Source organism: Octopus bimaculoides, chromosome 6, assembly GCF_046866305.1.
Source record: "Octopus bimaculoides isolate indiv1 chromosome 6, ASM4686630v1, whole genome shotgun sequence".
NCBI lineage: Eukaryota > Metazoa > Mollusca > Cephalopoda > Octopoda > Octopodidae > Octopus > Octopus bimaculoides.
Window position 1 is genome coordinate 58,869,318 of NC_142933.1, and position 19,090 is coordinate 58,888,407.

The 19,090-nt window shown below is 38.4% G+C and overlaps 1 protein-coding gene across 6 annotated transcripts in view; it reads left to right on the top strand.

Annotated features, from left to right (window-relative positions):
* LOC106881399 (isoamyl acetate-hydrolyzing esterase 1 homolog) overlaps nucleotides 1-19,090 on the top strand; it is a 214,722-nt gene that overhangs the window by 21,517 nt on the left and 174,115 nt on the right. For 5 of the 6 annotated variants that reach the window (XR_008264422.2, XR_016242282.1, XR_016242283.1 and 2 more), the window contains exon 1: nucleotides 16,934-19,054. The exons of the other annotated variant lie outside the window; for it this stretch is intronic. Coding sequence is in view for 2 of the 5 variants with exons in the window: in XM_052968747.2 (XP_052824707.1) it covers nucleotides 18,857-19,054 (198 nt within the window). In the remaining 3 variants the exon portion in view is untranslated. Of the gene's footprint in view, nucleotides 1-16,933; nucleotides 19,055-19,090 lie in introns of those variants that run through there. 6 annotated transcript variants of the gene reach the window in all.

A 19,090-nucleotide genomic window follows, 5' to 3' on the forward strand; every position in this document is an offset into this window, starting at 1 on the left:
GCAAACCGAGTTTCGTATCCAATGAAGGAGACGACGTTGGCATGGGTGCCAGTCGTCAAATTTAATTCGATTTCGATTTCACTTGCCCCAACAGGTCTTCGCAAGCGAAGTTTAGTGTCCAGTGAAGGAAGGTACGCATAAGTGGGCTGGCTGAGGCCTTAGATTTGGCATGCCGGGTCTTCTTACACACAGAATATTTCCAAAGGTCTCGGTCAGAAGTCATCGCCTTGGTGAGGCCCAATGTTCGAAGCTTGTGCCTCACCACCTCATCCCAGGTCTTCCTGGGCCTACCTCTTCCACAGGTTCCCTCAACTGCTAGGGTGTGGCACTTTTTCACACAGCTATCCTCATCCATTCTCACTACATGACCATACCAGCGCAATCGTCTCTCTTGCATACCACAACTGATGCTTCTTAGGTTCAACTTTTCTCTCAAGGTACTTACACTCTGTCGGGTATGCACACTGACATTACACATCCATCGGAGAATACTGGCTTCATTCTTTGCAAGCCTACACATGTCCTCAGCAGTCACGGCCCATGTTTCACTGCCATGTAGCATGGCTGTTTGTACACATGCGTCATACAGTCTGCCTTTTACTCTGAGTGAAAGGCCCCTTGTCACCAGGCTATTCTTATTCTAGCAGCTACACTTTCAGCGCACCCTCCCCCACTACTAACTTGGTCCCCTAGATAGCGGAAGCTATCAACTACGTCTAGTTTTTCTCCCTTGAATGGGGCAGCAGTTGTTTTCTGCACATTTACAGTGTTTATTGCTCCTGAACATCTGCTACATACAAAAACTTCCTAGTTAACCTTCCTTTGATATTGCTGCACTTCTTATGTGTCCATAGCTTGCACTGGGTGCATCTTATAGAGTTTCTACCTATGCCTTTTCTACAGATCGAGCAGGGCCATCTACCTGAAGGGGTTTGGGTTTTTTCTACCTTCCTACTTATTAGGACTTTGGTTTTAGCTAGGTTGACTCTAAGGCCCTTCGATTCTAGTCCTTGCTTCCACACCTGAAACTTCTCCTGTAGTTCTGATAGTGACTCAGCTATTAGTGCAAGGTCATCAGCATAGAGGAGCTCCCAGGGGCATCCTGTCTTGAATTCCTGTTATCGCCTGGAGGACCATGATAAATATGAGGGGGCTGAGGACTGAACCTTGGTGGACACCTACCTCTACCCGGAATTCTTCACTGTACTCGTTGCCAACCCTCACCTTACTGACAGGGTCTCTGTACATGGCTCGTACAGACTTCTGTCCCTAGTTTCCTCATTGACCACTATGTAAGGGATTGGGTGACCCTATTAAAGGCTTTCTCCATGTCAACGAAAGCCAGGTACAGAGGTTTATCTTTGGCTAGGTATTTCTCCTGCAGCTGTCTTACCAGAAATATAGCATCAGTGGTGCTTTTCCCCGGCATAAACCCAAACTGCATCTCATCTGACTCTCTCCCTAATTAGTTGGGCTATGACCCTCACCGTGACTTTCATTACCTGATCTAACAACTTGATACCTCTGTAATTCGTTGTATCTAAAGTGTCACCTTTACCTTTGTAGCAGTTGACTATGGTGCTGCTACACCAGTCATTGGGTATGACTCCTTCATGTATCACCTGCTTAACAATACAGGTGACTAGGCTATAGCCGACACTGCCAGATATTTTGAGCATCTCTGCAGTGATTCCTGATGGGCTGGAGGTCTTCCCTGTCTTCATACTCTTAATTGCTTTATCTAGCATAGTACTGTCAACTCGGATGGCTGGTCCCTTTGTTTGGTTGACATTCGGCAGACCCTCTTCCTCCCATTCATTCTCTTCATTGAGCAACCTTTCGTAGAAGCGTCTCCATACCTCTTTCTTTGCAGCCTCGTTTAGTGCAAGCGTACCATCATCCATGCGAACACATTTCTCTCCCACGACATCACAATTCTCTCTCACACACTGTCTTGGAACACGAAATATTTCAAGTCTTTGGTCCTCATGGCGCAGAACATTGGCACAAACAGTGATTGAATCAATTTTCTTTTCCTGTTTTTTTTTGTAGTCTAGGCACAAGTTTCGAAATTCTGGAGGAGGGGGCCGATCGATTAGATTGACCCCCGTAAGCAACTGGTACTTAATTTATCGACCCCAGTACCAGTACAGGCAGAGAAGCATAGAAAAAAGAAAAAAGAAAAAAAAAGCTGAACTAATAATTGTAAATAAGGGCACGAAGAAGAAATTGGCAGTTCTCACACAAATATATTTAAAAGAATGAAAGAGGTACAGAAACACATGGTGAACGAAAATGAATCGGATATTTCTGTATCTGAAACTGAAAGCAGCGATTCTGAAGAAATTGAAAGCGGCAACAGGATGATTTACACCAGAATGGAGTAAAAACTTCAAAAATGTTTTTATTAACAATTGCGGAAACAAGCTGAAAAAGAAAGATAGCTTGTGGTTACCCACAACCTTACAAGAACTGGGGATGACCCACAATGCAGCTGTGATCTGAACCCAGTTCAATTGACAAGCAAAAAATAAACGAAAATAATTTCACAAACAAAATAAACTGAGAAAATGGAAAAAAATAACCAATAACTGAAATGATTAAATTATACACACGTGAATCTGAAATGAAATATGTCAGAAATAACAGTGACAATTGTTTTTTAAAACTGCCGGCCAAAGGGTAAATATATATATGTATATATACATACACATCCATATACACATCATATATATATATATATATATATATATATATATGCATATATATATATATATATATATATATATATATATATATATATATATCTATATATATATATATATATATACACATACACATCTACATATATACACACACATCTACATATGTATTATATATATCCTCTGCATAGCAGGTTTCACTTAATTTGCTTCGTGGGAAGAGCTATTCTAAGAGCGTGTTCTGCTCCATCTTCAGCTGATGAAGGAAAAGTTCCATATGTGGCTTGTCTGTTTTCCTATGTGTTCATTCTGTTGTTCATAAACAAAAAAAGTTCGTTTTTTGTGCTTTGTTTGTGTTTCCATTCCTTTTTTGTCCACGTTTTTTTGACGTCCTGTACCCGGATATGCATCTATATATACATATAGATGTATGTATGTATATATGCATATGCTCACATATCATTTGTATTATATATACACACCTATATATACATCTGGGTATATATATCCATCTATGTTTATATATGTGTGTGTGTATGTATGTGTACAGCTATGTATGAGCATATAAATATATACATCTATGTATATATATACATATATGTATATACACATATATACATTTATGTATGTATATATTATATATACACATCTCTCTCTATATATATATATATGTACATCTGTGTTTGTGTGTGTGTATATATATATATATATATAGAGAGAGAGAGATATAGATATATATATACTCTTTTACTTGTTTCAGTCATTTAACTGGGGCCACACTGGAGCACCGCCTTTAGTCGAGCAAATCGACCCCAGGACTTATTCTTCGTAAGCCTAGTACTTATTCTATCGGTCACTTTTGCCAAACCGCTAAGTTATGGGGAGGTAAACACACAAACATATACACATACACATATATATATATATATATACATATTTACGACAGGCTTCTTTCAGTTTCCGTCAACCAAATCCACTCACAAGGCTTTGGTCGGCCCGAGGCTATAGTAGAAGACACTCGCCCAAGGTGCCACGCAGTGGGACTGAACCAGGAACCATGCAGTTCGTAAGCAAGCTACTTACCATACAGCCACTCCTGCACCTATATATATATATATATATATATATATATGTACATCTGTATGTACATATATATGTGTGTCATATATATATATATATATGTATTCTCTATGTATGTATATATGCATGAATGGCTTCAGTGACACACACACACACACACATATATATATATATATATGAAGGAAAATGTTCTTTATGTGGCCTGTGTGTGTTCTGTACTCTGGTTATTATTATTTTTTTGTCTACGTTTTGTTTGCAATGTCCTGTACCCAGATATGCACCTATATATACAGATAGATGTAGGTATGCACATACCTGTATGTATATATGCATATACTCATTTATCATTTGTTTTACATGATTGAACGCCTGCATCATTCCCTGTAAGTAGTTTTGAACCTTATATTTTCTGATACGACTATCTATCTCTATCTCTATAACTTTTTCCCCCTCTCGCTCTTCCTTCTGTTACTACTACGTATCTCTCTCTTTACCCCTCTCGTTCTTCCTTCTGTTATTACTATATCTCTCTCTTACCCCTCTCGTTCTTCCTGCTGTTACTTCTATATTTCTCTCTTCCTCTCGCTGCTCACCTATTTTCTACTTCCTCCCCTTGTTTCTCCCTCTACCACTTTCTCTTCCTTACCCCTGGTGGTCACATGTGTCCACGTACTAATTCTTTTCTTCCTTGGCTATCGCCAAGCAAACACGCAACCTACTGTCCCGCTTCCAGTTCGTTGTTTCACAGCGTTCCACATACACATAATTTTTCACATCTGGCCGTATAGCCTTTTCCGTTTGTTTTCCTGTCTTGTTTTCTTTTCCGTTCGTTTTCCTGTCTTGTTTTCTGTCTGCCACTACATTCCTCCATGGTACAGTTTAATTTGTGATCCATGGGATGAGCCATTTTAACAATGCATCCTGCCCTACTCTTCGAAACGCCTGTGTTAGAATGGGGATAGCTGATGAAGGAAAATGTTCTCTATGTGGCCTATGTGTGTTCTGTACTCTGGTTATTATTATTTTTTTGTCTACGTTTTGTTTGCAATGTCCTGTGCCCAGATATGCACCTATATATACAGGTAGACTTAGGTATGCACATACCTGTACGTATATATGCATATACTCATTTATTATTTGTTATATATATATATATATATATATATATATATATATATATATATATATATATGTATACATCTATATGTGTGTGTGTCACTGAAGCCATTCATTCATATATTCATACAGAGAACCTCTCTCTCTCTCACATACACACTAGCAACATTACTCTCACTGTCTCTTCACACACAGTAACAAAAGAACTTCACATACACACCACACTTTCTGTCTCGCATACCTCATCAAAGACACAAACACACACGGCACGCCAACTTCAAAAGAACTTCCCTGATCCAATGGCATTCTCTCAGTCTTTTTCGCTTTAACGCCGACTTCAAAAGATCCCCTTTCCCCTTACCACACATATGTAAAAAAATTTGTTAATTTTTACGGAAAGCGACTATCTTCATCACCTTTTTTTCTTATACCCGTTGCCCTATTTTTTCTTTTGATTTTCATTTCCGATTAATCCCATCTTCAGAAAGAAAAAATCGGACTGTGTGAATTTTCCGAAAGTCCTGACCTCAGCCCCGTTCGTTTACACAAAACTTTGTTTTCATATTCGTTTTCAACACATTTTTTTTGGTACTATTCAAGAAAAGTGGTCCCGGTGCGCGCACTCGCGCAAGCGAGTCGTGACTATTCGATCCTGCGACTACCTAGCGCGGGTGCGCGTCATGCGCAAAACATGTATGAGGGTTTTTTCTAAACAAAGTAAATAATTTTTACACAAAGTATATAATTTTTGGATCTTTATGATTTGACGGAAAACACTTGTTTTCTTAACGAAACACTTTCAAACTTGGGACACTGGTAGAATGTGTCATATAAAACAACTTCTTCTCTTAACCTTCTTAACAAAAAATTGTACATCGCAAGTTATTTCATGTTAAATTTGTCGTAATTCTGTAATTTCAACCAACCACTGACGTCTATTCAGCTGAATACAGTTATTGCTGTTCGGTGTCAAGTGTGTTATTCCGTTTAATCATATCATTATTCCCTAGTAAGGGTTTAGGGTTTTGGATTAGGGTTCGGGTTTTAGGGTTAGGGTTATGGTTATGAGTTATAGGGTTAGAGTTAAGGTTATGGCAAAAATAATCATAACCCTAACCGTAATCCTAAAACTAACCCTAACTCTAAAACCCGAACCTCCTAAAGCTAAAACCAGTACAAACGCACGAACGATGTCATAAATAACAGTGACAAACGAAATATATACCGCTGATAGTTGTTGTTGACAAACGGCACTAATTTTATTCAAGGGAAAAAATCCCCTGACACCGTTGTTTACATTCCACGGCGTAATTGTTTTTACCTCAATAGACGTCAGTGATTGGTTGAAATTACCGAAATACGACAAATTTTTACATGAAATAACTTCGAATACAAAATTTTTTATCTGTTCTATAACACAAAATATACAAGTATTCGAAGTTTGAAAGTGTTTCGGTACCAAAAACACTACATGAAAAAATGTTGCCCGTCAAATCATAAAGATCCTTTTTTTTTTTAAACAAAGTAAATAAATTATACACTACCTGTTTTTGGTAAAGAGTCCATTAAAAAGTCGATCTTTCAAAATCTACTGTTGTTCAATGGTATCAGTACATGAGGGACATTACAAGTAATTATCTTTTGCGTAACCCCTACCAAATTGGTGGACTTGGGCATATCGTAGAAATAGATGAATCTATGATGTGCAAGCGCAAATACAACGGAGGATGGGATAGAGAGGATAAAAATAGGTTTTTAGTCTTTGTACCTGACCGTTCCTCTGAAACCCTTCTACCACTTATTGAAAAATTTATCAAACCAGGGACGACTATATATTCCGATTGTTGGAGTGCGTACAATGGGATTACTGAAATAGATGTGACACGAAAATACACACTGGAAGAACGTAAAACGACGTTTTAAAAGTAAGGTGGGGGAAGATTCACCAAAAAAAAAAAAAATTCGTTTTAAAAAAAACCTCATTCGCGCTAGATAGTCGTAGCATCGACTAGTCACGACTAGCTAGCGCGGATGCGCACCCGGACCACCCTTCTTGAATAGTAATTGTTTTTTTTTTACACCTATTAGATTTTTTTGTTTTGTTTTGGTGACCGGGTGTCTAACTATATATTAAACCTGCTACTGCTAACATAACGCTGAGAAATTTGAATAGGTTAGTGGAACCTGTATAACGACACATTTCCAAATGGTGGTGTCATCTACTCTCCAAGAGTTGGTGTAAACAAACATCCAGCTGTTGGTGTAAACCAGTGGTTCCCAAAGATTCTGAAAGTTTCAAAGAATGCATATGCCAAAAATAAACACGATTTCAAAATTTAAAATATTATTATGGATTACTTTTAATTGCATGCATGAGTTCCAGTAGAAATAGTTTTGGCACTGGCATGCTATTAGCTGTCAGAAGTGAAAGTGCTCACTGCTAGTGAAGTATCTGTCTGTCTGCCTGCATGCCTGTTGCTGGCCTGTCGATTCTTTGGCTACTGACAGCTAATACCATGACTGGCCGGAGCGAGCTATATGTCTGTCTGTCTCTCTCTCTATCTATCTATCTATCTATTACTCGAAAGTTCGCGCGTCCTATTACTTTTAAACTTCAAACTTCATTTGTTTTCTATTTTGATAAATTCTCTCTGTTGAAAATTATATTTTTATATTTTAAATAATTTGCAATTTCAGGAAATATGTTTTTATATTAAATTTGTGTTTTCTACTCACGACTAGCTACCGCGGACGCGCGAACTTTCGAGTAATAGATAGATAGATAGAGAGACAGACAGACAGATAGCTCGCTCCGGCCAGTCATGGTATTAGCTGTCAGTAGCCAAAGAATCGACAGGCAGATACTTCACTAGCAGTGAGCACTTTCACTTCTGACAGCTAATAGCATGACAGTGCCATAGTTTTAAATAATTATTGACTGATTTTATCATTGTGATATTTTTACATTATATCAAGTATTAAGATTATATAGTAACTGGGGTCTTCGAATTAGAGGAGAGACAATGATAATGTTGACTGCGATTCCGCGGTAATCTCCCTTTAAATCTCTCTCTTGAGTATAGATGTTTGGGGAAGCGCGAGCAAATTTTCTTTCCGAAAATGCGGCCCCAGAGAAAAATGGTTTGGGAACCACTGGTGTAAACAAACATCTAACTGTTGGATGATGTGATGTGATGGTTGCCAGCTGTTGGTGTAGGCAACTCTTGAACTGTTGATTGTTTCGACGTATAGTTATGTGGTGGTGTCGGTGTATGCTATAGTGTGAGTTGCAGTTGCTGTGTTTTTTCATATTAAATAAGCAGGAATAAACACACTATTAATGATAATGAATATGTAAGATAAAAGCAATGAAAAATTTTGAATGGCTTATATCACACACAGCAAATAAAGTTATAGATACGTTCGAATAAACCCACGTTGCATTCATGCATGCGTACAAATTGTACTCCGGTCATGGAGACTTTTTGCTAAGCAGAAGCCGGTTCGGAGGCGGTCATTGCGCATGAGTTACCAGAAGACCATAATATACTTCAATTTAAAAAAAATATATATATGGTAGATTGATCTATCTGTCTGTCTGTCTATCTATCTATCTACACACGAACACATTTATTTATGTACACTATGTATATGTGACCAGACTCCAAAGAAGTCAGTGTTGGTAAGAACTATATTATCGAGTAAATCAATAAAAAGAGTCCAGTGTACGTGCTGTGAAGAGTGAAAAATCAAACCTTTCAGGAAGAATTTGAATGGAGAAAAAGAAATGAGAGATGGGTGATTGGATTGATAGATGGTCTGGGTGTGTAAATTTAAATATATATGTGATATATATAAAGTTAGACAAAGCCGGTTTATGAGAAGACCCTGAGTTTCACGTCCATAAAACGTTTAGCTTTACGGAGTATCATCAGATCCCAAAACTGTTGGCTTATGGCCTCTCTAGAAAATGGAGGGAGAAAGAATCACGCTACTCAATGTCAATACTAGGGGATTGTCTCCCTTCGGCTATTGATCGTAAGTAACCGTTATCTTGTGGGTTCCAATAGGCCAGCAGGAATTTCCTGACATGCAAGCACGGTCCAAAGACCTTCGTTCTGGAATTAAGGATGTTCCCTGTGTCAAGGGAGTCCTTTAGTATCCTTGCCTGTTCTGCTATGCACAGTTTACAATGTCTGATCCCCTTTATGTAGGGGGTCTGGATTTTCTAGGATCCTTCATAATATTGTGTGTGGAATTCCATTGTCTTTCAGCTGCCATATATGGCTGGTTAATGATGCAATGTATCTCTTTTCATTAAGTCATTAGCCAGCCATATATGGCAGCTGAAGGACGATGGGATTCCACACACAGTATGGTGAATCCTAGAAAATCCAGGCCCCTACATAAATGGACCAAACATTGTAAACTGTGTGTAGTAGAACAGGCAAGGATACAAAAGGACTTCTGCTGGCCTATTGGAACCCACAAGATAACAGGGTCACTTACAATCGATAGCTAAAGGGAGACAATCCCCTGTTGTTTCCTCCTCCATTTTCTAAAGAGGCCATAAGCCAACAGTTTTGGGATATGATGATACTCCATAAAGCTAAGTGCTTTATCGGATGTGAAATCCAGGTTAATCCCATATACCAGCCTTATCTGACTTTATTTATATAATATACTGCTCTATAACTTAGAGTGTATTTCTTTTTGGGGTTTATGTTTTACTGGTGATATATATATATATATATATATATATATATATATATATATAGCTGAATCACTATCAGAACTAGAGAAGAAATTTCAGATGTGGAAGCAAGGTCTAGAATCAAAGGGCCTTATGGTTAATCTAGCAAAAATCAAAGTCTTAGTAAGTAGGTGAGCAGAGAAATCACAAATCTCTTCAAGTAGATGGTCTTGAATCATTTGTAGTAAAAGCACAGGTAGAAACTCCTTAAGGTGTACTTAGTACAAGCTATGGACACATAGGAGGTGCAGCAATATCAGAGGAAGGCTAAGAAGGAAAATAGTCTTTGTGTGTGGAAAGTGCATAGGTACTGTTAACACTAAAAATGTACAGAAAATAGACTCCTTCACATGCCATGGGGAAAACTAATAGGTGATAACTTCTGTTACCTAGGTCACCAAGTCAGTAGTGGGGGTGGATGCTCCGACAGTGTAGTTGCTAGAATAAGAATAGGCTGGGCAAAGTTCAGAGAGCTCCTACCTCTGTTGGTAATAAAGGGCCCCTCTCTCAGAGTAAAAGGTAGACTGTATGACGCATTTGTACAAACAGCCATGCTATATGGCAGTGAAACATGGGCCGTGACTGCTGAGGACATGCGCAAGCTCGAAAGGAATGAAGCCAGTATTCTCCGATGGATGTGTAATGTCAGTGTGCATACTTGACAGAGTGTAAGTACCTTGAGAGAAAAGTTGAACCTAAGAAGCATCAGCTGTGGTGTGCAAACAGCCATGTTACACAGCAGTGAAACATGGGCTGTGATAGCTGAATATATGTGTAGGCTTGTAAGAAATGAAACTAACATGCTTTGCTGGATGTGTAATGTCAGAATGTAAACATCTTGAGAAAAAAGTTGACTATAAGAGGCATCAGATGCTAGTATGGTCATGTGATGCATATGGACAAGGACAACTGTGTGAAAAAATGCCAAACTCTAACACTGGAGAGAACTTGTGGAAGAGGTAGAACCAGGAAGACATGGGATGATCTTCGAATGTTGGGCCTCATGGATGTGTGGTTGGTTATCACAACAGGTCGTTGAAGTGTGAGATATGCTATATCTTTATTTACAATGTTTTCATTCGTAAGTTATAACAAATATTGTTTATTAATTAAAAGCTATAATGATAATCTCGTTACTTATAACTTAATTATAAGTATTTATCACTAAGCATAACTCTTAGTTTAGTTTAGGCTGTGTAAATGTTATGATGTATACGACAAGACACTGAACGTGCGTTCATTACGTACATGTATGTTGAAGATATAGATTATATTTTTTTGACCGTTACACATAAAAAAATACAGTTTCATTAATATACAGAAATAAATTCAACAAGTTGAAAGAAACGAGAAGTAAAAGGAATTAAGTTTCTATATTAATTTATTATATACATTTTTTTTACATTTATAGATATTTAGAAACATCATTTCGTCATAGAGAATTACGACTTAAATTTATTATTAACTAATTTCTCATTCTAACTAATAAGGTTTCACAACAATTCAATATTGTCGGATTTGAGTATTGAACATGGCATATATATTAGCCTATACTCAAAAGGGTGAGTGTCATGGACTTTAGTGGCAACCAACGATCACTGGAAAGTTTGCCGAAAATCAGGGTTTTTATAACTACTCATACACGAATCATAGAACCATAACCCCGTGAAAGATTTCTTCAACTAAATTCATAATTCGTATATGGGCAGTAATTTTTAACCAGCGAGAAATCAATAATTTCTCATGTTCGGGCAAACGAACTTACGTTTTCTCTCCGCCCCTTATGAGTTTGCTACAGATGCAATGACAAATGACTGAGACCTTTGGTGATATACCATGCTTCAGAAAAGCCATCAAGCCAAGTGAGACATTATTTACAATTGACGGATATTTGTCCTCATCTTGTTTGTTGTTAACACAACGTTTCAGCTGATATACCCTCCAGCCTTCATCAGGTGTCTTGGGGAAATTTCGAACCAGGGTTCTCATTCCTAAGGTATTTTTTGATGTTATATATTGAAGTCTAATGAAGGCTCTGTACCAATTAGATAATACAGTTCTATATTTAAGAGATGACGAATTATGTACATTATCTATAATTGATGGATATTTGTCCTCATCTTGTTTGTTGTTAACACAACGTTTCAATGGAGACATATGGAGAAACTTCATCAAAACCTAGCTCATCTTTCAAACCATCTAACTTTCCTGTGTAGCTGTAGCGACTCAAAGCTAATACCACCTGGCTTGAATATAATGACACCAGTGGATTCATATAAAGCTAGAAGAGTAGTGGAAAGGGCAGAACATGCCCTCGTCCATGAGAGGATCCATTACAACCGTTGGAAAAAACATCAATTAAATAACGAAATCAAAGAGGAGTCATCTTCATTACTTAGGAAAATAACCAGAGATGATGATAGAAAGAGAATCCAACAAAATCTAGAAAAGTCATATTCCGAGTTTGATTCCAGGCAGTGACCTGAATATTAATAATAATAACATCGAAAAATACCTAAGGAATGAGAACCCAGGTTCGAAATTTCCCCAAGACACCTGATAAAGGCTGGAGGGTATATCAGCCGAAATGTTGTGTTAACAACAAACAAGATGAGGACAAATATCCATCAATTATAAATAATGTACATAATTCCTCATCTCTAAAATATAGAACTGTAAAAGCCAAGTGAGATTGTAGCCGTGGGCAACACCAGTGTCGCGTAACTTGGCATGTAAAAAGCACCCGAGTGAAATTGTAGTTAGTCATGCCCAATGTTAGCACCCATGCCAGTGGCATTTAAAAAGCACCATTTAAACGTTGGGCTTCTTAGGGACAATAACAGGTGACTGAGACCTTTGACAATATACCGTGCTTGAGAAGACCTGTCTAGCCAAGTGAGATCATAGTTATGGCCACTGCTGGTGTTACATAACTGGCACTTGTGCCAGTGGTACATAAAAAGCACTTGCTACACTTAGAGTGGTTGGAGTTAGGAAAGGCATCTAGACACAGAAATCATGCCAGATTGAAAGCTGGTGCAGCACTCCTATTTACCAGTTTTCAGTCAAACAGCTCAAACTATGCCAGCATGGAAAATGGACATATGATGATGATATATTTGTTAGATCAGGTAATGAAAGTTACAGAGAGGGTCATAGCCCAACTAATTAGGGAGTGAGTCAGTTTATATGAGATGCAGGTTGGGTTCGTGCCAGGGAAAAGCACCACTGATGCTATATTTCTGGTAAGACGGTTTCAAGAGAAATACCTAGCCAAGGATAAACCTCTGTACCTGGCTTTCGTTGACATAGAGAAAGCCTTTGACAGGGTCCCCCGATCCCTCATCTGGTGGTCAATGAGGAAACTAGGGACAGAAGAATGGTTAGTGAGAGTTGTGCGAGCCATGTACAGAGACGCTGTCAGTAAGGTGAGGGTTGGCAATGAGTACAGTGAAGAATTCCGGGTAGAGGTAGGGGTCCACCAAGGTTCTGTCCTCAGCCCCCTCCTATTTATCATAGTCCTCCAGGCTATAACAGAGGAATTCAAGACAGGATGCCCCTGGGAGCTCCTCTATGCTGATGACCTTCTACTAATTGCTGAGTCACTATCAGAACTAGAGGAGAAGTTTAAGGTGTGGAAGCAAGGACTAGAATCGAAGGGCCTTAGAGTCAACCTAGCTAAAACCAAAGTCCTAATAAGTAGGAAGGTAGAAAAAACCCAAACCCCTTCAGGTAGATGGCCCTGCTCGATCTGTAGAAAAGGCATAGGTAGAAACTCTATAAGATGCACCCACCCAGTACAAGCTATGGACACATAAGAGGTGCAGCAATATCAAAGGAAGGTTAACTAGTAAGTTAGTTTTTGTATGTGGCAGATGTTCAGAAGCAATAAACACTGTAAACGTGCAAAAACAATTTCTGCCACATTCCAGGGAGAAAAACTAGATGTAGTTGATAGGTTCCGCTATCTAGGTGACCAAGTTAGTAGTGGGGGAGGGTGCGCTGAAAGTGTAGCTGCTAGAATAAGAATAGCCTGGGCAAAGTTCAGAGAGCTCTTACCTCTGCAGGTAACAAAGGGTCTTTCTCTCAGTGTAAAAGGTAGACTGTATGACGCATTTGTACAAACAGCCATGCTATATGGCAGTGAAACATGGGCTGTGACTGCTGAGGACATGCGCAAGTTCGAAAGGAATGAAGCCAGTATTCTCCGATGGATGTGTAATGTCAGTGTGCATACTTGACAGAGTGTAAGTACCTTGAGAAAAAAGTTGAACCTAAGAAGCATCAGCTGTGGTGTGCAAGAGAGACGATTGCGCTGGTATGGTCACGTGGCGAGAATGGATGAGGATAGCTGTGTGAAAAAGTGCCACACCCTAGCAGTTGAGGGAACCTGTGGAAGAGGCAGGCCCAGGAAGACCTGGGATGAGGTGGTGAAGCACGACCTCCGAACATTAGGCCTCACCAAGGCAATGACTTTTGACCGAGACCTTTGAAAATATGCTGTGCATGAGAAGACCCGGCAAGCCAAGTGAGACCAAAATCCAAGACCTCTGCCAGGGATGTAACCAGCCCACTTATGCGTACCTTTCCTCCATTGGACACTAAACTCTGCTTGCGAAGACCTGTTGAGGCAAGTGAAATCGAAATCGAACTAAATTCGACGACTGGCCCCCATGTCAACGTCTCCTCCATTGGACACTAAACTCTGCTTGTGAAGACCTGTTGGGGCAAGCGAAAGCGAAATCGTTATGGCACCACCTTTCGAGCGTGATCATTACCAGCGTCGCCTTCCTGGCACGTAAAAAGTCATTCTAGTGAGATCGTTGCCAGTGCCACTGGACTGGCTCCTGTGCAGGTGGCACGTAAAATTCACCATTTTAAGTATGGCTATTGCCACCTGACTGGCCTTCGTGCCGGTGACACGTAAAAGCACCCACTACATTCTCGGAGTGGTTGGCATTAGGAAGGTCATCTAGCTGTAGAAACTGCCACATGAAAAGTACCTGTGCCAACGCACCTGTGATGGTGTTGTGTAAACATACCCATAGCTGTGGCATGTAAAAAGCACCCAGCACACTCTGTTAAGTGGTTGGTGTTAGGAAGGACATCCAGCCATAGAAACCATGCCACAACAGAGAATTGGTGTCTGACTAGCTCCCTGCTAGCTAGCTCCATGTCAGCATGGAAAGTGGATGTTAAATGATGATCTGTATGTATGAATACAATACCTGTTTTCTGCTTAATTATATATATATTATGTGTCTCTGAATATGTATGAATATATGCATGTACATTTTATTTAATCCTTATTCTTATTACTATTAACTTTTATCATTGTTCTTTAATCAGAAAATCATCCCTATTTAGTGTCCGTTTTCCAGGCTAGCACAGGTAACACAGTTTGACTGGAGCTGGTAAGCCAGAAAGGTGCACCAGGCATCAGTCTATTTTGGTTTAGTTTCTATGGTTGGATACCAACCACTTCACAGTGTATTGGGTCTCTTTACATGTCACCAGCATGGCCACAACAATGATTTCGCTTAGCTTGATGTGTCTTAAGCACAGCAAATCACCAAAAGTCTCGGTCACTAGTCAACACCTGAAGATAATATTTCACTACCTTGTTCCATGTCTTCCTGGGGCTACCTCTTCCACAGGTTCCCTCCACAATTAGAGATCAGCACTCCTTTACACAGCTGTCCTTGTCCATATACAGCACATTACCATATCAGTACAGTCCTCTCTCTTGAGCACTACATCTAATGCCTCTTATACCCAACTTTTCTCTCAAGACATTTACACTCTGTTGTACATGCACACTGACATTGCACATCCAGTGGAGCATACTAGCTTCATTTCTTTCAAGCCTTTGCATGTCCTCTGCAGTTACAGCCATGTTTCACTGTCATGTAGCATGGCTGTTCACACACGGGCATCATTCAATCTACCTTTCACTCTGAGGGAGAGGTCTTTGTTACAGATGAAGGTAGAAGTTCTCTGAACTTTGCCCAACCCATTCTTATTCTAGTAGCAATGCTCTCAGAGCATCCACTTCCACTGCTGACTTGGCCAGGAGCTTTCTGTCGTCATATCTTTCATAGTTTTATCTACCAAGCTACTGTCTATCTGGATAGCTGGTTCCTTTGTAGGGTCCACATTAGGCAAACTCTCCTTTCATGTATTCTCTATATTTAGCAGCTTTTCATAGTTGCACTTCTTTCTTTGTAGAGTCACTAACTGCAAATGCACTTTTCTTCTACAACATCATGGTTTGCGAACTGAAACACCTCAAGCTGCTGGTCATGCTGCAGAACATTGGCAAACTTTTTCCTTTCTGATTTTCTCCTGGCTTCCCTTCTAGTTACCTGACATAGTTCTTTGCTACTGCCACCATTCTAATCTTGTTTCTTTGCTCTAATGACCCTGTCAACAACACTGTTCCACCACCATGTCACCTCAGGTCTGCTTGGGACTTTGCACCAGCCACAAATTTGGTCTATGGCTTTCAGTAAGTTGTCTTGTAGGAACTTCAAGTTGTCCTCTATGCTACATGTTTGTAACTGCTCCTCTTTCTCATTAAATGCTTCAGTTAGGATGTCTCTAAATCTCTGACTATTCAAAGGACCCTTAAGTTTTCAGATACTTCTTTTCCAGACTAGTCTCTTCTTGGAATCCTAGCCTGTAGTCTGAAGTCGCTAATAACTAACCTATGCTGATGGGTACATTATTCACTGAGAACAATGTAGCTTTGTACACTGATGACAAAAATTGCACTAATTTTTTTTTCTAGAAATTAATAAGCTTCTATTGCTAACATGCTGGAAGATGCACTTGTTACAGCAACATATATTGTTGTAGAAAAATAAAAGAAAAAGCCAAGAATCTGTGTCAGTGGGAAAAGGCACAAGGTTAGAAGGGAGCACCCTTCCTCTGAAGAATTAAATTTTGTTTTTATACTGGTGGGTGCAACAATCAATTATGTGACCTGTAGCAAGCATACTCGCACATTCCAGAGATACCAGGCTACCAATTTCAGCATAGAATGGTAAACCACAGTATTGAGTTTGTCAACTTGCAGGACAGGATCCACACTCAACAAGTAGAAAATACTTGGGCTTTCCTTCAGAAAGGAGAATAAACTTTGCTATGGTACTCATCGTTCTACAGTAGACTCGTTTATATAGCACTGTAGGTACGAAAAATGCGACCTATTCAGAGTAGTATTTGAATGTATAACACAACTTTGTTAACGTTAATAAGAAAAAGCAGACATAGCGTAATTTGAGAAAAAAATAGTTTTCTTTAATAAATTCTTTAAAAAACAAAAGGTTCTGTAATGTTTTCATTTTATCGGCTTGTGAGTAAACAATGAAAAAATGCAATTGCCATAACAGACAGTTGCGACTTCTAATATGATGACAATGACGGTTTTTGATTGGCTGAAATTACATAACTTTAAATAGTTGGAATTACTTTATTAATTACCATTAAAAAATGCGAATTTCGTCATCAGCAGAACTACAACAGTATAGAAAATTTGAAAAAAAAAAAAAAAAAAAAAAGGTGAAAACTTAAAATACTTCAAGTGGTTAGAAGAAATTTAACAAGATCCAGTTTTTCTAACTAAATCTTTTAGTGCAACTCCGTTAAACTGAATAGTTTATTCCCTATCATTTACTTTTTCTCGGTTAAATTGCCATGGGTTACTTAATGGTGTTTATACTAAAGATGTTTGTTCAATAATTTTTAGTGGTATGGCTCGATTTATGACGAGCAATATATTTTGCCAACAGCAATACAGAAACAAAAACGCTAATATGATGGATACATAAAGAAAAAGGAAATACTTTCACATTTGTATATTCAACGCCATATCTTGTTTAAGCACAGCTGACTTCTAAGTCAACAGAATGACGAGGTGCGATCCATAAGTAATAAGAATTTAAATGTATTCCGTACTACAAACTTAATAGCAAGCAGTATAAAATACGTTCAAATACTGATCACACATATATAACGAAGAAATTTCTTTCTTTTTATTCGATAATTTTGTTGTTAACTATTACTTTTGATTATGTAGCAGAATGTGAGATTTTTTTTTATAAGTTTATTAATGTTAATTTAACTTTTTGCAATTTTCGTATGAATTCTTTGACAAATTAAAAGTTAGAAATAAACATTCTGTTGCCTTAGATAGTAAAAACTAATCATCGTCTTTTTTCCAAGTTTGTGCAAACGTATAATCACACCGTTTAGAAAACGTTTACATTAAATTATTACCTAATTTTTAATGAAGTTCAAAGCTAATCGTGATTTTTTTAACGAAGATGTCAATCCCGGTTGATAGTTGCTAATATGTTCAGAGTACAAGTCATAATCAAGGTTTATTTATTATACTGATCATACTGTATAACTTTTCTATTTTAACGTCTAATGGCCAAATGGTTAATATAATTACTAGCTGTAAAGTATGATCTATCCATTTTTATATACGTATATGTAGGTTTTTATAACAAATGATTCAGATTAATTAGAATGTCACAAGAAAGACATTTAAAAAATGGTCAAAAAATGAAGAAAATACTAGCATGAAATACTGCATGAAAAATTCTATTTTTCTATTTCTGGAAGCTGGTACAAATATTGATAACACCTACGTGGAGATACAAAGATTTCGTCCCTAGTATGATCGGTACTCGCCTTGTTGACAGACATTATTTTTTTTATTATTCCCTCTCTTGACATAGAAGAAATAAATTGGTTCCATTGATTCGGCAAACGTTAGCCAGTTAATTTCTTAAATCACACCATTTGCCCTTCATACACATCTTGACCGACATTATTTATTTATATTCTGTCGAAATTCCTTACTTATACAGTTAATTTTACGAAATAGCTGACATTATTACACTGAATAGTTTCTTACCGGCTGTCATATACTATCATTTTCATCATACTTTAACCTTGCATTTCCATCTATTGTCTCTCCATCTGTTTTCTCCTTCATACACTATCTCTAATAAACAGCCATTTGTTTTCTCTTACGTTATCTTCTCTCTTCATGTTATTTACGTCACACTTTCACTTCACTTCGTGTTTCTCTCATAATAAACTTCTTGTACAGGTAGTCCTCGCTTCTAAACGTGTTATCAACGACCAGTCTTAACCCCGCCTCTTTCAGCTTTTCCATGTTTCGCCGTCGCAGATGTATCAGTATTCGTCACTGTTTCGTGTAGTAACTACGTATACAAGAGCTACCGCCACTTTCTCTCTGCCATCGTCCATCAAACGTGTAGCAAAGCAGCTCAAAACGGCAACAATATTTGATATGGCGGGAGATTCAGATTGTTCCGCTTCGTTCCGTTGGCCTAAGGCTTTTCTATTTGGAGATTCAATAACCCAGGTAAGTGCAACATGCTGTTTAGCATGAATAACACAA